The 19,941-nt window shown below is 44.1% G+C and overlaps 1 protein-coding gene across 4 annotated transcripts; it reads left to right on the top strand.

Moving 5' to 3' along the window:
* The first annotated feature begins 253 nt into the window (after window positions 1–253).
* Window positions 254–19,932, top strand: hap1 (huntingtin associated protein 1). 4 transcript variants are annotated; one of them, XM_048249392.1, is made up of 15 exons: window positions 254–746; window positions 6,081–6,157; window positions 6,367–6,483; window positions 7,307–7,404; window positions 8,393–8,504; window positions 8,794–8,872; window positions 9,184–9,314; window positions 9,407–9,481; window positions 10,286–10,497; window positions 12,787–13,005; window positions 13,372–13,697; window positions 14,758–14,961; window positions 15,712–15,817; window positions 16,345–16,403; window positions 17,711–17,844. In XM_048249392.1, exons 1-14 carry the CDS (start codon window positions 599–601, stop codon window positions 16,382–16,384), a joined length of 1,944 nt encoding a protein of 647 aa, XP_048105349.1. In that variant the 5' UTR covers window positions 254–598; the 3' UTR covers window positions 16,385–16,403; window positions 17,711–17,844. The 4 variants fall into 4 exon arrangements, with proteins under 4 accessions (XP_048105349.1, XP_048105348.1, XP_048105350.1 ...); XM_048249391.1 differs by lacking the exon at window positions 16,345–16,403 and having other exon boundaries at window positions 17,711–19,932; XM_048249393.1 differs by lacking the exon at window positions 15,712–15,817 and having other exon boundaries at window positions 17,711–17,899.
* The last annotated feature ends 9 nt before the right edge of the window (window positions 19,933–19,941 follow it).

The raw sequence follows: 19,941 nt of genomic DNA on the forward strand, positions 1-19,941 counted from the left end.
AATCAAACATCTTGGATGCAGTATTACTGACTGTGACTTGCTCAGTTATTGATTTTGCTGCGTGCTGAGGGATTTTGATTTGATTTGATCCACACACAACAACCCCCCAGTCCCTGAGCACTGTGGTGCAGTCCTGCCCCTCCATCTGCCCAGGTGAATACGAGCAGTAGAGCCGTATGGCGTCAGCATGGACAAACCCCTCCCACTCTTATCGGATTGGCCACCTAGCTCTGAGAGTGGCTGACCAGCATAACACAGAGTGGGGCACCAGCACACACACACGCACACACCAACTCTCTCTCTGTCTCTCTCTCTCTCTCACACACACACACATACACACACCCAAAAGGGGTGGGAAACGACCATGTTGCCAAGGCAGGCGGGCGTCAGACAATAGCAGCGCAGCCTCAAGGGTGGACGTACGTACGCGCCTGTGGTCAAGACCCATACGGATACCCACAAGGAGCCGTCCGGCTAGAGGATATAACCGCGACGCGTGCCGGCACGAGAACGGAGGAATTAGCCAGAGAGGGGGCAAGGAGAATAAAAAGCAGGAGGACGAGAGAGTCGTGGTCCAGCAGCAGCAGCAGCGGTCAGCATGGAGGTGTGGAGCTCGTCCTCGTTGGAGGAGGACAGCGAGAAGGAGAGCAGCAGCAGCAGCAGCCAGGACGAGGAAGAGGAGGAGGGGGAAGAGGAAGGGCAGCAGGGGCCGGAGGCTGAGGCTCTGTGCAGGGAGCTGATGCAAGGTAACACGGACGGAGGGATCAGAGAGAGAGAGAGAGAGAGAGAGAGAGAGAGAGAGAGAGAGAGAGAGAGAGAGAGGGAGAGGGAGATAGCAACAGAACAAAGGTGTGTGTGCAGAGAAACAGACTGGAGAAAAAGGAGGGAAAATCCAATGGAGTGTAGAGGAATGAAGGTGATGGACAGATGATGAGAGACAGAGAGAGAGAACGATAGAGAGAATATGGGGAAGAAAGACAATATGAAAGGCAATGATTGATAGATGGGAGAAAGGGAACAGAACAGGAGGTGCAGAGTGAAGGAAAGTCTTTGTTCCCTCTCTGAGGCGAACTAGGCAGTTACTAGGACACTATCACATGGGCAAACAACCATTCAGAAATATTAGGATATTGAATGCAGTAACGGCGTGTGGGTATGTGTCTGTTGCACATCGTTCGTCCTGTTCTCGTCCTCACACTTGCTCTTGTGAAGTGTGACCCTCTTTGCAGGAGCCTGGCTGGCATGCCCAGTTGTGTTGGTTCTCTGTGTTATAACGCACACAGAATCCCTCTGCAGGGGCTGCCACGGTGATTCATTCACAAGGAGCTGCAGCACTGACATCACACTCGTCTCCATGGAGAGTCTTCACTCTCAGCAGCACGTGGTGGAATAGCAGGAATATTCAAAAATATATATACTGGTTCTGTCGTCCATTTTAATAATACACAATTATAACCAAAGAGTTCGTACAAAGGAAAAAATAATAAAATAGGGGAGTAACAAGGGAGTGCTTTCTGCTATATTAATCTTATATTACTGTAATACTACTATTAGTATCAGCTAATAATGTTTGTGCTGTTTGTGTTGCGACTAGTTGTGTAGCTATATCAAGCATCTCCTTTTTCGATTGTCGATTGAACTCAAAGTCACCTGGCTACAGCTACATCTATGGCGTCAGCAGTAGACCGATATGGCTGTAGTCGGAGGTGAAGCTCGCGCTAAGCTGCTTATCGGCGCCCACAAACCAACTGGGCCTGCATGGCCGAGCCTGTGTTTGGGCTGCCTGGCTCAGGTGCGCCATGTTTGTGCACTGCTCTTAATCTATCGGACAGGGTCAGATAACCTCAGGGACACACACTAGCCACATTTGTTTCTGGTTAAATTGGACTCTCTCCTTTGTGTTTTTAATGGAGAATAGCACTTGTCTTTGTACCTTACGTTAAGTCAACAACACTGCTGGCAGTTTTGCATTTATGTGTGTTTACTTTTCGTTGTGAGGTTTGGACTCTTCTACTTTGCTTAACCATCTTCCCAGCAATAAGTTCAAGAAATATTGTGGAGGTGAAATTATCTCACTTTATATAACATAATATATGGTAGGCTTCTCATGCTGCTGTCATTATTTCTGGTCCAGTTGTTTTCATGGTGTTGTGAACCGTGCATATTTTGGTGTTACCGTTATATAACAAACACAGCAATTCTGTGCTAACATTCCCTCTGTCCAGATACACAAGCAAACAGCACCCCTTGGAACTCTATACCATACTTATAGATCATTACATTTTGGGACGGTTTTAATGTACAGGCAGTTCAGCAATGTATGTTTTGATCCCCTTTCTGTCAACTAGTTTGTCTTCTTAAAGCTGCTATTCCACATACACGCCTTTCATAGGCCAATATTCTTTCTGATTTTCAAAATTATTTCAATCATAAGGATAAGAGAATATATCATTATGTGCACTGTCTAACTTATTTTATCTGTTGAGCAAAAACAGTAGTAGATTTATTTTTCTAGATCTTTCTACAACCTGACTGTCATCCTCACTTCATCTCCTAACCAGCTTTGAAAAATCCCTGGTATCTGAGGTGATGACATTGATGAGATCTGTCGCTTTGTGAAAAGGAGAACGCTCATAATAAGAGAGAGAGAGAGAGAGACGTGTTCATCTCATCTCAGGTGGGGTTGTGTCCGCATCCTTCCCAGATCATGCCCAGCTATCACCAGGCTGAGTTGTTAAAGAGTGGCGCCAGGGTCATGTTCGGGAAAGCATGAATGGGAGCGCTTTAGTGAAGGAACCTGGAAGAGGCTTTAAGAAGGTGGCGGGAGGGTTAAGCCCAATTAAGCCCATCAGGTGCCCCACCGTGTGTGTGTGTGTGTGTGTGTGTGTGTGTGTGTGTGTGTGTGTGTGTGTGTGTGTGTATGTGTGTGTGGTGGTGGTGGTGGATGCAGGTTAAAAATAGACGTGCAGGATAAGTGAGCTAATGATTTCATGGCTGCGTAGCTCCATGAACATATTTGTTTTGGTTGGATGTTTTAGCTCTGAGCTAAGACTGGTGGGAACTGTTTGTACAGCGCCTCTCCCATTTTTGAGACGTGGTGTGAGGAATGTCGTAGTCATCCATTCAGTTAGACGTTGCACTGATGTACAGTATATGCTCTGTTTGTTTTATCAAGTAATATTCCTTGACCTTGAGCACTGAAAGTCAGGTTGTATAGTATGCTTTGGCCATGCTTTAGGGCCAGCATTTTCATCCAGACACATATCTTTCCTTCAGCTGATGATTTAAAGTAATAATCCTACACTTATGGACTCCTCTATGAACGGAGCAAGAGGAGGGTATGCTGGACAGCTGACATGGTCTTGGGTGTAGAGCTTTTGTTTCTGTTTGGACAAATTCTCTAGGAAAGGATTGTCTGATGGTCTGCTCATTTTCGTTCGCTCTGTGGACAACGCAGAGGCCATGTTGGGTTTTCTACACTAGTATTTGGAGTCATGGATAATGACTATCTGCTCTGCTAGTTGAAGCTGCCTTGAGTAGGGGTAGTTTTAAAGCCTGCGGAGACAACAACCTGCACATGGGGTAATCTCGTTACCCGAGACAGAAGGCTGGGTAGGGTGTCACAGCCATGGCCTCAGAAGCTCATATTGACAGCTCTGCTGTGGGGAGTCTTCAAAATGTTGTCTGGGTGAATTCAGGATGGTTTTACACTAATCAGTCATCCTGTGTATGTTTGATGGCATCAAGCTTTATTTTCAAAAATATATTTCCTATTTAGTGTGCTAAAAAGTGTCCTTTCTTTTTCACTTACAGTATATCATTTGTCTGACAAGACATTGATTTGTGCATTTGTGACTTTACCCTTTTTTCATCAAGTTTGATCCACGTGAAAATAGCTATAGCACATGTATCATATTCATATCATACTTTGGTAACACTTTATAATTACTGCACACTATTAAGGATTTATTAAGCATTTGTAAACTATTACTAAATGCTTTGTTCCTCATTTGTAAAGCATTGTTCCTACATTGATTTCCATCCGTAAAGCATTTGTACACACAGTTATAAATGGTTTGTTCAGAGTAAATACGCCTAAATCTAAAATATGTTTAATATATAAATGTTTTCTCTATATTTAATAAATGAGGAACAAAACATTTAGTAATAGTTTACAAATGCTTAATTAATGCTTAACAGTGTGTAATTATTATAAAGTATTACCCATATTCTTTATAACACTTCCATGTGATTCTGAATGGTTTGTAAATGGCAAGAGTGCATTTGTTAACAGAAGGCAGTCCGTTTTTAGGGTGTGCAAGGTACTTTAGCACTGACACATACACCAGCTGTCTACTTCTCCCTGAGGGACAGAACTATCATTTTTGTGCCTTTTCTCTCTCTCTCTCTCTCTCTCCCCTCTGTCTCCCTCTCTCTCACACACACACACACATACACACACACACACATACACGTACACTCACTCACTCACTCACTCACTCACTCACTCTCCTCTCTCTCTTTTCTCTCTCTCTCTCTCTCTCTCTCTCACACACACACACACACACACACACACACACACACACACACACACTCACTCACTCACTCACTCACTCACTCACTCACTCACTCACTCTCCTCTCTCTCTCTCTCTCCCTCTCTCTCTCACACACACACACACATACACACACTCTATCTCTCTCTCTCTCTCTCTCTGACCCTTTCTCTCTGTCCTGCATTGCAGATTAAACTCACCTCTAAAGGGTACACTGTGTTTGGCACACACTCAGGCCCTGTGATACACAGCACTGGACTGCTGGGGGGGTTCGTTCCATTTAATCACCAGTGTGTTGACTAATGGGTGTTGGTGGAGACTGCAGAAGGGCAAAATCACTCTCGTGCGCTGAAGCTTTCAGGCATAATGTGTATACTCAGTAAATACAGCCATCGATGTTCTCACAGACCACACTAAACAGCCCTGGACTGATGTCCTGCTGTGTTGGCTATGACTGAGACTACTTCTGCAATTCAATCGTAATAAAGAAAACTCATTAGTCCAATAGCTTGTACTGTATATACTTGTGAATCAAGAAATAACAGTCTTGTTATTTAATATGTTGTGTGTATGTCTTGTTAATGTGTCATATGTTGTTGTGGGAGTTCAAAATGCTCATACGACACACACACACACACATGCCTGCAAAGCAGCAGACTCATGAAATAATCTCTCTGATATATAGGCTGGACATAGGACAGGTGAATTGAAGTTTCTGCTGCTTTCTGCTGCTTTGTGGACAACATTGACAGACATATACAGTATGTCAAGTCCATTCTGAAGGGTCAGGTTCAGGAGAGCAAGACAGCGTACGTCGAGATGGATGACGTTTTGTTTTTAGGCCATGGATAAACAGAGTAACGGAGACCCGTAAACAAGCGTTTAATTGCATGGCGTATGTCTATAAATGGCATTAATCCCATTGATAGACACTCTTCATGACCTGCTTTTAACGCTTGCTGGAGTGATGGAGGGAGAGAGAGAGAGAGAGAGAGAGAGAGAGAGAGAGAGAGAGAGAGAGAGAGAGAGAGAGAGAGACTCAAAGGAATTATCCTCCTAATCTGGATCATGATAAGAGAGACTCAGTTCTTGGAGCAGTTCTATGTGCATTAAGAGTTAAGAAAACAATGGCATGTTTACAGCACACCTGACTTCCTCCTCTGTTATTGCTAAGATCAGGTTTGGACCGTAATGTAGTATAATGCAGTGTTGCCGTGTTGTGTAAAGACTGTTGTCCTCCATTAGTGTGAAGCCATGTGGTCTTTTGAACTCACTATGATAAACAGAGTTAGCTTCCCAAATTAGAACAGAAAATTATCTGGGAGACTGACTGAGTGGTCTGTTGTTTTTTTTTTTTTTTTTTTTTTTTTTTTTGGACTTACTACTGGACTCCATTCAGACTGATCTGATTTCATTTTGCTGTAAGTTTAAACACAAAACATCTCTCTCTCTCTCTCTCTCTCTTTCTTTCTTTCTTTCTTTCTTTCTCTCTCTCTCTCTCTCTCTCTCTATTTTCTCCCTACAGTGATCTGCTCAGAGAGAGTGGGTCAAGTCACCAAGACCTACCATGACATTGAGGCAGTAACACACTTGCTGGAGGAGGTAAGGCATTTTCAGGGACGGATGAGTATCCATATGACGTACGTTCAACGTCCATACTATTTGTGGGTGGTGTAAACATCCCTTGGCTATTGGATAACTGGTGCCACTTTCAATCTCCTTCGGATTTAGCCCTTAATAACCAGTTCATTAAGTGGTGCACTCTCATAGTCTGACTTAGTCCTGATTCACGTCTGGCTTCCGTTCAACAGAAAGAACGGGATCTTGAGTTGGCAGCGCGGATCGGCCAATCGCTGCTCAAGCAGAACCGGGAGCTTACGGAACGCAATGAGCTATTGGACGAACAACTGGAGATTGCCAAAGAAGAGGTAAGCTGCTTGGTTAAAAGACAAGCCTTTGACCCCTCCAAATATCCAAGCCCTGGGCCAGTATTGTACGGCAGTGTGCACAGCTGACTCAGGCCTTTTGTAGGTGAACTAGTCGAGTTAAACACTCACAAAACCCATATCAACTAAACCAGAGCACGGACATAATTTTATAACAAGTTCCTTGCCATCTGTCAGCATCTTTAAGGATTTACACAGTCAAACATTGCATGTAATCATCAGAGAATGTTGGACAGGAGACAACACATAGTAGCATTGTTAGGTCAGACTCCGTAGCTCATTCCAGGGTCTGCTATGTAATGTCGATGACCAGACAGGTGTGATGACCAGACATGTGTGATGACGTGGACCTGTATTTACCCACCAGGGGGCGCATTCCCCAAAACCATAGTTGCTAACCTGTTAGCAACTATGTTGGTTGGCAATAGGGAAATTGCTTTGCAACCAACAAAGTTATTAACTTAGTTATGGGAAACAACTGTGGTCATTTATGTTGTTGGAGATGCATCACCGTGAGTCAGGCGCACACACACACACACACACACACACACACACACACACACACACACACACACACACATAAACACACACACACATAAACACACACACACACACACACACACATACATAAACACACACACACACACACACACACACACACATAAACACACACACACACACACACATGCAATGTTTTGAGACAGGTGCATTTTGGGCAAGTTTATAGTGTTAACAAGGGGTATGATGGAGGGCATGTTGAGTTCTGTCCACTCACCCGTGTTTGTTCTGTCTGTGGCCCGTGCAGATCGCCCAGCTGCGCCATGAGCTGACCATGAGGGACGACCTGCTGCACTTCTATGCCAGCACGGAAGAGCTGGAATCGGCAGCCGAGGCCCGCACACCGTGAGTCGGACGCACACGCGCACACACACACACACACACACACACACACACATGGCTCATAACATCAGGTTTAGGACTACTAAGACATACTGCAGTGATGCTTGGGAAGGTGATGTTATGGATGGGATCAATATAATCTTTACAAGGCTAGCAGGACCCTTTCAATAGAGCCTGGTTAAGCCTGGTTAAGCTACTTCGTGCCCCAGAGAGGTGAACTCTTTCCAGACCAGTATTATACCCAATCCACTGGCATGGTTTCAGAATCGAAAGAGATGAATTATTAATGCTGCACACACAGCAAAATAAATAACGTCACATGTTTCTGTCATTAATGATTGACTAAGTGGAACAGGTATCTTAACATCATATCCAAATACCTATTTTGTCTCAAGTTTTTCTCAGAAATGCCAACACCCGACTGGCAAATGTAAATGTGTGGATGAAATCCCCCGTGGATGAAATTCCACAAACTTAGCATACCCCCAGAGGGTGTCAGGTTAATCATACACATTAAAGCACTAAAATATTCCATTTAAATTTTTTACCACGGGGGGCAAATCACAAATGAGTGGTTATGGGCTTGGTTGATAAGGGCCCTTGAGACCAACATACAATAAACACATTGCCACAGTCTACATTGTGAGCAGTTTATGCTTTGACTACCCCCATGCAAGCAAACCATATTACAAGTGTGATCTGTTACTTTACTTTTAGCCTTTGTAAACCATGCACTTTTAGAACGTTTAGTTTGTGAATACATCGGTGAGTCATTATTTTGGACAGAGTTCAATAATAGGCTATTGTAGCATTTTATCTTTAAATCGTCTTTATATAGAGAGGAGTGGGGCATTTTGAGCATAGTTGAATATTGGGCAGGGCATGTCCCCCTCAAAGTTTATTATGATTACAGCTTTGCCTTAATTCTAAGAGGACGATATTGTAAAGTCATGGGTTGAAGTCACACATGTGTAATGGCGTGTCTGTTCAGGTTGAAGAGAAACGATTCGTCGTCATCCTCACTCGGTCACCTCATCCAGTATGACTTCCTGCAGCAGAAACTCAAGGGCCTGGAGGAAGAGAACCTCAAACTACGCTCGGAGGTGAGTCAACACACACACACACACACACACACACACACACACACACACACACTACGCTCGGAGGTGAATCAGCACACACACACACACACACACACACACACACACACACACTACGCTCGGAGGTGAATCAGCGCACACACACCTATTACCTATGCAAACACATACAGTGAACACACACACACACACACACACACACACACACACATATACAAACACACACTAACACATGCCCTACATTATTATGAGAGTGCCCGTTGTGATGAAATGACCCCTGCCTCTCCCACCACAGGCTCACGACCTGACCTCCGAGACCACCGACTACGAGGAGAAGGAGCAGCAGCTGATGATGGTGTGTGTGGAGGAGCTGTGTAAGTCCATCCCTGCCTGCCCGACACCCTATCAGAACACTCATGCAAATCAGCCACATCCTCGCCAGCACACCTGGGATGTTCGATCGCCTTACTTACTGCCTCTTACAATAGCCAGAAGTCAAAAACTGACCAAACATGAGATTCATACTGCTTAATACGTATGCTGTAATAATACTCACCTTAGTGTAGGCAATATATTACTATAATGACATTATAGGATCATGACTTTGATATTGCTCACTGATATTTCTCTCTCTCTCTCCCTCTCTCTCCCTCTTTCTCTTTCTCTCTCTCTATCTCTACGATAGCTTCGGTAAATAGGCAGGTGGTGGATCTGTCTGACGAGCTGGCCCGTAAGGTGGAGGACTCGCTCCGACAGCAGGAGGAGATCAGCTCTCTGCTGGGTCAGATAGTCGACCTGCAGCAGCGCTGTAAAACAGTGAGTCTCACACACACACACACACACACACACACACACACTCACTCACTCACTGACTCACTGACTTACCCATTTCCCTCAATGTCTCTTAGCTCACCAATGAGAATGAAGAACTCAACCAGCACTTGAGTGCCTCCCGAGAATGCCAAACCCAGCTCAGTTCTGAGGTGAGAGTTGCCCTTGGCTGTTTAGCTTCCAAATGATTAAATAGCCCATCAAGTTTAAAGGAGAATTCCGGTGTGATATTGACCTAAAGTGTGTTGAAACATGATACCGAGTGTGAACGTATGTCTCATAGCTCACCTCGGCTTGTCCCCTGCACTCCGAAATCTGGCGCTAGTTAGCCAATGCTACCAACACAGTGTTTCGTTGTGGTGCCTCGGGCCAAGCCATGCAAATAAATCACTGTTTTACACCATTTACAAGGCTCAAAGTAGCTCCATACTTCATTGGTAGACTTCCGAGGGCCTTGACATTTAAAACGAGACATAGAGAACTTTGAAAAAGCACTGGTAGTTTATTTACAAGACGATTTATACAGACAGTACCTTAAGGAATTTTACCGTTCAACGCCATCTTGAATTTAGTCACGATAAGTCGAGCGACGAGTACGAATGAACAGGTATGATAAGGGATCAGATTCCAAAAATAATTCAGTGGAAATGCATGGATTCAGGTGCTTCCGTAGCAGCAACTGGAATCCATGCATTTTCACAGGATTATTTTTGGAATCTGATGAGACATACATTCACACTCGGTATCATGTTTCAACACACTTTAGGTCAAAATCACACCGGAATTATCCTTTAAAAGAAAACATAAATCTGATTTGTGGTTTATTTGTTTAATCGTGAAATGCTGTATGAGTGCCAATTTTACACCTCTGCCTTATTAAAGCAATATGAAGGACAGTTAGATAAGCAGGGCAGGGCAGGAGCGATAGACTGATCTATATCGCCCCCTTGTGGCAGCTTCGGGACATTCAAGAGAAGTACTCTGAATGTGGAGACATGCTACGGGAAGCCAGGGAGGACATTAAGAACCTGCGCAACAAGACCCTCCCAAACAGCACAGTGCAACGCTACAGTGCCCTGGAGACCGTGATTCCAATGGACTCTCTGGCTGCGGAGATCGAGGGGACCTTCCGGAAAGGCATAGACAGTCCTGCACCATCCGAATACAAGTGAGTTGGGTCTCTCTCTTTTGGGTCTCTCTCTTTCTCTCTTTGGGTCTCTCTCTTTTGGGTCTCTCTCTTTCTCTCTTTGGGTCTCTCTCTTTAGGTCTCTCTTTAGGTCTCTCTCGTTGGGCCTCTCTCTGTGATTCCATGTAAATATCTTTAAAAGAAATGGTTGATCTGAGTAGTATATCATCATCTCTTGCTTTGAGTAATACAGTGCAAACATTAGAAAGTTAACTACTTAGACCAACAAAAATAGCATACATTAGGCTCTTAGGATTTGGGATAGGTAGTTTAATATGTATTTCAAATGCAAAATGATATTTTGTAATTTGTATTTTATTGGATTGAAGAAAATGGCTGCATATTTTGTATTAAAGCAACACTAAAGAGTTTTTTGTACCTTAAAATATTGTTTCCAAAATCGTTTCAGTGGTTCATCAACTCGTAACAGGGTGAACGGCACTTCTGCATTCGCTTCGCGGCCCTCTATCGGCTATAACCGCACTATGCAAGTTTGCCAGATCGGGTAGCGGATCTGTAGTTCGATGGAATGAGACATAAGAAACTACAAATTTGATTTGCTTCTGATGTCGCAATACATCATACTTTCATAAAATCATGCAACCTACTCTACCTTGTCTGTAGACCTCGTTATTTCCAAAGCCAGTGCTGGATAAACAAATAGCGTGCGTGCAACAGGAAAAGTGCTTTGGTGTTGCTTTAAAATACTTTAAAGGTGTGTATATTTGTAGTTTAAAAATACTGCCAAATATTTTTGGTAATACCCATACTTTTGGTGATGTGATGACACCATAAAAGTGCAAAGCAATGAAGATAGCCTCTGACTGGTGCTGATTTAGTAGCCTCCTCTTTCACACCAACCCACTCACTCAACCACATGGTTACTTGCCCACACACACTTATGAGTTTGCCTGTTTTTGGTAGAACTTTGGGACAACTTTGACTGTGATGTGTATGTGTCCTCCAAACCAGTTGATACACAAGGCACCTTTCTGGGCAATGTTGTTGTGCAATGTTCCGGAGTAGGGCTTTTGTTGCTCTGACATGTTCTCTTTTAGCAATAAGCCCCGAGAGGCCGCTAAGGGCTAAGGGCGTTAAAGGCTACAACGCTATCAAAACGAATCTGCGGTCAAGGTGTATGTTTATGCTGCATTTTACGAACGCGGCATTGAACGCAATTCAGCCTATCACAATCAATGACTGAAACTATCAGTTTTAGAATTGATGTTTGCCAATCCCTTGCCTTATTTTTCTTGAGAACTTTAATCATCAGTAGGAAAATTGACATGATCATCCAGTCGGAACCCATGGTGGCGGTTATGTGGTTGTGCTGCTCAAATTGCCCCATGTGTCAGTGTACCATGAGTTTGATGTCTTTATTTTAAGACAGAGCTTAAGCTTTAAGCCCACATTCTGTGGCTCTCAGTATGTTCAGTGATTAGTTTGCACCACTTTCAGTGTAACTTCAGTTCAGTTGTGACTTTTTTAATACATCTCTGATACAGTATTTAGGCTGAGATGTAACAGGAAGGTCAGCATGGTTGATCTGTTGATTGTTTGCAGATTTATGGCATATCTCGTAGGCAGAGACAAGCTGTTGCTCTCAAACATTGTCCACTTATTGTAATCAACAGAGTCAGTGTACTGATGAAGGACTAGATTAAATATATTAAAACAGATGTGCAAAGTGATTTCATGCTCCCTTTAAGTATTTTATGTTGATACATGGTGTTGCTACAGTATTACAGTACACAGTTATTTTGATACGCTTAACATTAGGGTGTCGTTCTTTGGCATTTTCTTTTGAAATACATTGTGCTGTATTTTTGGCCATCCTTTCCCTAAGATCAATGTATGATGATGATGCATCACATTGGATTGAGTCATTGTCTTCTGATGCATGCAATCAATGAGTAAATATGAAGAGCTCTTTTTCAAAACGCTATATCCACCATTTTAATGCATATTAATAAATATTTTTTTTTTACATTTTGTTTTCCAAGTAATTTCAGTGGAACTTTGTTAGTTAATTTCCTTTCTTTAAGACTCTTTACTCAACCAAAACAACAAAACTGCACTTTGACTTGACTTATTAATGTTTTCAAAAATGGATTTACAGTGTTTTGGAAGAGAGCACTTCACTACATGTATGATCATGATTGGTGAACTAAATGTGGGATGTTACAGTGGCGAATAATTGATTGTTTGTGCGCTGGTTTTGGATATAGTAAAGTGACACGACGCGTGTTTTTGTTGTCGCCGCATCCTCAGGACGCACCCGCTGCGCGTGTTCGAGACGGTGAAGGTGGTGAACCAGGTGGCGCGCCTGCGCTCGCGGTGCCAGTCCCCTCAGGTGCCCGGCTCCAGTCCGGTGTCGGCACGCTCGAGCCACACCAGCACACCACGCACCAGTTACTATGGAGGCAGCGACGGAGCCAGCCTGCAGATGGACGACAAAGCCTCCACCAGTGGACACACCGAAGACCAGAGGTGAGGGTCAACTAATATCAATGATATGTTTTGGTCATTGTTAGCACAGCAATGTGCCATTGTTATTATACTGTTATGAAAGGTTAGTTAGTCTATTACTATTATTAGAATTTTCTATGTAAGCTATCTGACTTTATTTTGAACTGTTCATTTTTAATGATAATGTTGAGTATTGTATGTCACTTTGGACAAAAGTATTTGCCAAGAACCATAAACATAAACATAAAGGGATGATTGTATCTTCTTACTACTGCTGCTAAGGATCTGGAGCCTTGTCGGATTGGTTAACATGCTCTCTCTCTCTCTCTCTCTCTCTCTCTCTCTCTCTCTCTCTCTCTCTCTCTCTCTCTTTGTCTCATTCATTAGCTCCACCCCCAGCCAGCGTCTGATTGGCCAGCCGGGCACACCCGGGGGTCACGACCTGGAGGTGGCCCTGGCAAGCCTGTCGGCGCGGCAGGAGAGCCACTCGTCGGAGCGTCCCTTCTTCGAGGTGGAGCGTGAGCGCAAGCTGCGGGCGCTGGCCTGGCAGGGCGGCGAGGGCGAGGGCGAGACGTCCAGCGGCTTCCTCACGCCCTCGTCCACCTCCACGGGCACCAACTACTCGGGCACCTCGCGCCACTCCTCGGGCCTGTCCTCGTCCACCTCGCGCTCCTGCCTGCCCGACCGCCTGCAGATCGTCAAGCCACTGGAGGGTGAGTGGACTTGACGATGACGACGATAATATAATGATGAGGAAGATGTTGATGCTGAACACGACAAAGATGTTTACTTCTGTTATTTTATTTGAATAAGGAAGCTGTTTTCGTGTGATACTTTCTTAGGCCGCATTCGCAGAAGCTCAGTATACTGTAACATTTTTGCTTTTAGTTTTCTACGTAATGGTTTGTAGTGTAGACCTAAGTGAAGTGGAGAGATTTGTTTATTGTTCCCTTTGCCCCATATTGTCTCAGCTGCGTGTTCCCACATGTATAAGCACCCCCACACGGATTAGTCCTCCCCCATGTTCACTCAGCGACATAATAAGGGGTTTGGACTCTCCACTTCAGATGGTTCAGCAGCTTGGTCTTTGTTTGCTAAATATATCCTCTAAAATTGAGGATATTCTGTTATCACCTGTGCACTCTATTTTGGATTTGAATGCACCATGTCTCCCCACCCCTGACTGTGCCATTTGTGTAGTTTAAGTGGCTGCTGTCATGAGTGCTTGAAGTGAAAGAACAGAGCCCAAGTTCAGGAGTTCAGCTGTAGGGTGGTACTAAGACCTGCCAGTAGCATCTTGTAATCTAAAAGCTGAAAGATGCCGTGTCCTCTCTCTTTCTCTCCGAGCCGACTGTGTGTGAGAAAGATAAGTGTTTATTTACGGTCGGCTTCTCAGGTTTTTTCAGTGTTTGTTTTTGTGTGTGTGTGTGTTTATTTTTTGGGTGTGTGCTTGTCAGGCAGAAATCACCTGTAGGCTAGGCCAGCTGATTCTCCCACATGGTGTATTCAAAGTTACTTTAGAAAACTCATCCTGCTCAGATATATTGACCGATTCTCATCCATTTCAAAACAAAAGTTATATATTTCTATATTAACCCACCTCACCTCCTCTTCTCAGTCACTCTGCACCCCCCATCCATGAAAACTAAATATATCTACATTGTATATGTATGATAACTTGTATTAATTAATTCATTAATGAAAACTAAATATATCTACATTGTACATGTATGATAACTTGTATTAATCCCTCCCCCTCCCTGCCCCTCTCAGGTTCGGTCACTCTGCACCACTGGCAGCAGCTGGCTAAGCCCAACCTGGGGGGCATCCTGCACCCCCGGCCGGGCGTCCTCACCAAAGACTTCCGCGAGCTGGAGGTGGACCTGCAGCACGTCTACAGCCTCAACGACCTGGAGGAGGACGAGGACGACGACGCTCCCCTGGCCCGGCTCTCTTCCGGCCAGCACAGCAGTATGGGTAAGGACACCTCGCCTGGGTCAGACAGGAAGGGAGGGGCAAGATGGTGACCTAATGTCTTAAAGACAAATCTGATCGATATAGTTGTTACATACTCATGGGAGAGATTGACTACTCTGATCTGCAATCAGAATGATGGAAAGTTTGTATGAAAGTAATATACTGTATGTATACACACACACACACACACACACACACACACACACACACACACACACACACACACACACACACACACACATTCATTATCAAAATCATGACCTTCTACCACTGAACCATTTAGTTTAGATCCACTCCATTGTCATAATTCCATTGAACTCATCCCTCATGGTCATTGTAGTCAAGCTGGTTGTGTGATGCAAAACTATCCTTCCAAAATTAGTTACTATCAAATCAGTTGTGTTATAATTATCGTAATTACCTTAATTCAATTGAGGTATTTTATGAAGATTATTTGATTTTCATGTTCTTCTCTCTGAGAATTGGGTGTGATTTATACTGTAATTTGTAATTTATATTGGGTGTGATGAGGCTTTGGTGGACAATTCTCCTTTGATACTGAATTCAGCCTCTCTCTCAGCAGGTGTTGTGGGTAATACCTGAAACATATTTCATAGTTTAATTTTAAAAAAGGGTTTTGCAAAAAAACTGCCCTCCTTCATTGTGTGCACTGGTGTGTGTGTGTGTGTGTGTAGCTGTGTTGTGTGTTGTGTTGAGTTCAGTGTTGCATCTCTCCCTCCATGACCGCAGTCCCACCGTCCGGCCCCAACCTCCCTCAGACCTCCCCCACCTTCACCGTCACCAACTGTCGGATCCTGCACCACCCCTCCCTGTTCATCCCTGCCCTCTCCAACAGGTGAGACGTCCTCATGTGCTCCTGTGTCTCCATCTCATATCACACGTCTCCATTCTTCTCACCATGCTCTTAGTCGGCTGCTCGTACTGTAATTGTTCACAAGGATGAGGAAAATGGTGGTGCTTTTGGGTTTTCTTTTTTCAAGGTCCTCAAGGTCAAGGTCTTTTGATTTTGCGTTCATTAAACACTGTGTTAGGCTACTGCGTTGTATGTTTACCCCAGTTATTAATGTTTTGGTTTCTGTTAATACACTCTTTACAAGTGTGAAAAATGTTAAGTGTTCAATGTTTGCTTCTAAAAACGTATTTGTTACTTTTTTTTTTCCTGAGAAATTCTCATGACAAACCTGAAAAACAAAAAAAAAAAAAATAACAGGAAGGAAACCCCTTTCTCTCTTTTGTTGTATTGTGTTAATATTTCCCAGGGTCCGTTCTAAGAGTATGGCAAGGCAACAGCTGTTTTGATTGTTCCTTTCCTCACCCAATCCTTTGTTCCCTTCCTGCCCCTTCACATTTCCTCCCAAACAGTAGCAGGAAGCGCTGGAATAGGCTCTTTCTACACCTCTGACATGCCCTACCTCCGCAAAGTAAGCAACAGTGAGAGACGCCCAGGATCATCAAAGACACCTCTTACCTACTCATAATACCCACACTAATACTCATTTACATTTTTCCTCTAAGCCTAGTAACACCTACTAACCCCTGGCATGAAAGGTGTGGACTAATCTTCATTCAAGGTGTCTGCCAGAGCAAAGCTAGCTATTGAGCACTGCTGACCTCACCAGACAGACATATATAACCTCTGCAGGCCTTTCATTGCTAACTAACTGGATAATTGCTAGGTTTGTTGTCTTGTTGTCCAGACAAGAATCACATTTATCATCTAATGTTTGTCTGCTCATGGCTCAGACGAAGTAATTGTGAGAGAAGCAATTAAAGTCTGACCGACTGAGTTCAGGCCAAATAGCTCGTAATGGACGATCATTTGTTTGTGTTAATAAGAAAACAACTGCTGGGTTTGCCAAAGCCATATACAAGTACAAGAATGCCTACTATTTTAACCAGACATACATCCCAAAAGAAACCCTTACAGAAAATAACTGCACTACTTCAAGTGGCAAAGGAAAGTTCCTTTTGAAGGAAATCATTTACAGTTTGTATGCAAGGAAAAGGAAAAGCAATATTTTGAACATAAAAATATTATTGTATCGCACTCTTTCTTCAAAAAAACTAGTTATGTTTTGTAAGGGAAACTTTGCACACTCATCCCCACCATCAAAATTTGGCCTTTTCTAATGATTTAAAATTAATAATTATTTGGCCTTTTCTAATTATTTAAAATTAATAATTAATCTGACCTTTTCTAACGATTTAAAATGAATGATTAAGAAGCCATCATTTGCCCTTAAAATGATGTTGTGGTGAATGTGTTTCTATTGCTTTCCGGATTAAAGGTACTGTAAGCGATTCAAAATTACTTCTAACCCGTAGCACTTTCTGTCACATTCAACGAATATCTCCTCACGATCTGCTAGCTGTCTATTCTGAGTACACTGGAAAAAAAACCTGTTTCCCAAACCATTATAAACCTGTTCCTGCCAATCACTGAAAGGGCGGGAGGGGAGTGTTTTGTGGAGGGGAAGGGTGAGGCGCCAGTGGGTGTGGCTCAATCCAGAATCGCTTATTATACCTTTAATGCATTCTCTCTAACCTGTTAAATGTCTCCATTGCCCTCTAGTCCTTCAATAAGTTGTCATCATATCAATAATTCTGCATTTCTTTCTTGTTTCTTGTTGTCAATTGTATTAAACTGTGTTTGAATGTGCTCTAGGAGTAAGCTAACTTGTGCCGCATTTCTCATGGTCTCTTCTGTGTCCCTCTCCTGTGTCCTCAGCCTTTCCGCTCGCGTCGTGTCAACTGGTGGGAGCGGTGAGCATGTGACTCACGCCGCCGCCGCCTCCAGCCCCTACCTCCGCACCTCCCTCTCCAGCCCCTCCCTCTCCCTCAGCACCAGGACTCCTCCGGCTCCTCTGGGTCTCGTCCACATCCTCCAGAAAAAAGGGATCTCGGCCCGGACGTACCGGCCGACCGGCCCCAGCCCGCTGCCGGCCCCGTCCATCCCCCTCGCTGGCAGAGTGGCGAGGAGCTCGGGGGCCTTCGCCTCCGGCGGCGGGGTGGACGCGGGAGTGGAGGCGCATGGCGGCGCGGCGGACGCTGGGGCGCGGAGTGTTTTCAGCTTCAACCTGGTGGAGAAGCTGCTCAGCCTCGGGCTCCACCGCGTGGCGGCCAGAGGGATGGCCTCGGCCTCGGGCTCCGCCGAGCAGAGAGGATGGCCCTGGGTGGCCAGTCTGGGAACTTTCGGCCCCTGAAGAGGACCCCCCCCCCCCCTTTCTTTTTTTAAAGTCCAGCTACAAGGCCCCGGGTCATCCGGTGAGCCTCTCCGGGGATATTCACAGAGCCATAAAGACTGTTGCTGTAGTGAATTCTTGGTCTTTGTCTATAAAACACTGTACAGTAGATAGCTGAGTGCCATTGTATGATCAAGGCTTTGGCATCGCGTTGACATCTGGCTTTTTGGGCCACTTTGTTGTCAGGGTTGTCTTTTGTTTAATCAAAACCTATAGATAAATAATGAATGCTTTTTTACCATTTTATTTCCGGTGTCCTCAGGCACTATGAAAGGGAATAGCACTTTTTCTGTCTGTATTTAAAGAACCACCAAGTGTGTTGTAAATTCAAATGTAAACATGGTCTTGTAAACAATCCGTTTGCTGGATCCACATACGTTCACTGTTTCTTATATGTGTCATTATGGGAAAAACAAATTGTACTTCACAACAACAATGTAAACAGGTGCTATCGATTTGTTTAGATAGCGGTGATTGTTGTCCCATCCATGATGTAAACCATGCAGTTTAATCAAAGTACTGTACCAATTTTCACTGAAACACAATCTATTGTCCTTTAGAAATTAGCAAGGTAGTGGTTTTGAGAAGTCATTAAAACTCACTATTTCCTTAGTAGCAATACAGACATGAGACACACAAAATGACTGAATTGTATTTGACCTGCTGTACATAGAACTTGAAAGGCTTGTGATTTTAGAGCTTGCACAGTAACTGACTGATTATGTACTAGCACATTTCACACACTCTTCTCCCCGTAGTTCAGATAGCTAATTATGGGATGGACCCTGACTTTGCTGTCTGGAGATCAGCTGACGTGTCATGGTCCTAGACACACCTCTGCATGGCGTCACACTGAACCGTATGTGCTTACTGATGCTAGTGCCCACTGGGATGTACAGAAGCCATCACGCCATCTCTTATTATGTGTATGACATACAATCACGTCAGCTCTCACCAAATACACTGAAATTCATGTAATAATGTGTCTCATGTGGGTATCAGCAGTGGAACGGGGACTTCATGAAGACTTCATACTGGCGGACTGGGAGCCCAAGGGGCCAGCGTAGACTTTTTGAGATTTCGACTATAAGATTGATATCTTTCAGGGGACCCATCAGTTGTGGCTACATCCTTAGACTGATGGTTGGTTCCAACACCGTCCAGTTCAGGCAAAAAGAGAGAAAAAAGAAACCCACGCCTCAGCTATTGTCAGCTGTTGACTACTGACTTCACCTGCACTTCCAAAGCTTTCTCCTGACTGGCCAAAGTCAATCTGTGTGGCTCTCAGCGTGAATGATCACAGCCAGCCCTCTTGAGTGGCCAGTCCATGCATGGTTTCAAACGGAGGACGCAAACGCAAACGCATGCCAACTAGGAACTTTTATGTCATTAGCAGTGCATGCTTGCTTAAAACTACCCTCAGGCAAGATCGTCATTGGGAAACAATCAGTAGTTTATAAAGACATAGGATTTTGCTGATCGTTAAAAAAAAAAAAGGGAAAGCAGTGACCATAAATTGCATCGTCTTCCATGTGGACAGAAACGAGTCTCCATGCAGCTGTGTGTTTATTGTGTAGAAACCTGCTGAAATGGTCTTGTGCATTCTGTACTCCGCATCTCTCCAGTGTATCTGAGTGTTTAAGGTGTGCACTATTGTATAAATTATATTCCATGTGAATAAATGCTCAACCACAGAATTTCTGCTGAAGACTGCTGT

The sequence above is a fragment of the Alosa alosa genome, chromosome 7 (genome assembly GCF_017589495.1).
Source record: "Alosa alosa isolate M-15738 ecotype Scorff River chromosome 7, AALO_Geno_1.1, whole genome shotgun sequence".
NCBI lineage: Eukaryota > Metazoa > Chordata > Actinopteri > Clupeiformes > Clupeidae > Alosa > Alosa alosa.

Excerpts from the sequence above, each read along its gene's own strand:
- hap1 (XM_048249391.1), top strand. The coding sequence starts at position 599 with ATGGAGGTGTGGAGCTCGTCCTCGTTGGAGGAGGACAGCGAGAAGGAG. Across the intron at positions 10,498-12,786 it reads CCTGCACCATCCGAATACAA|GACGCACCCGCTGCGCGTGT; the intron begins GTGAGTTGGGTC and ends CCGCATCCTCAG. Across the intron at positions 15,818-17,710 it reads ATCCCTGCCCTCTCCAACAG|CCTTTCCGCTCGCGTCGTGT; the intron begins GTGAGACGTCCT and ends CTGTGTCCTCAG.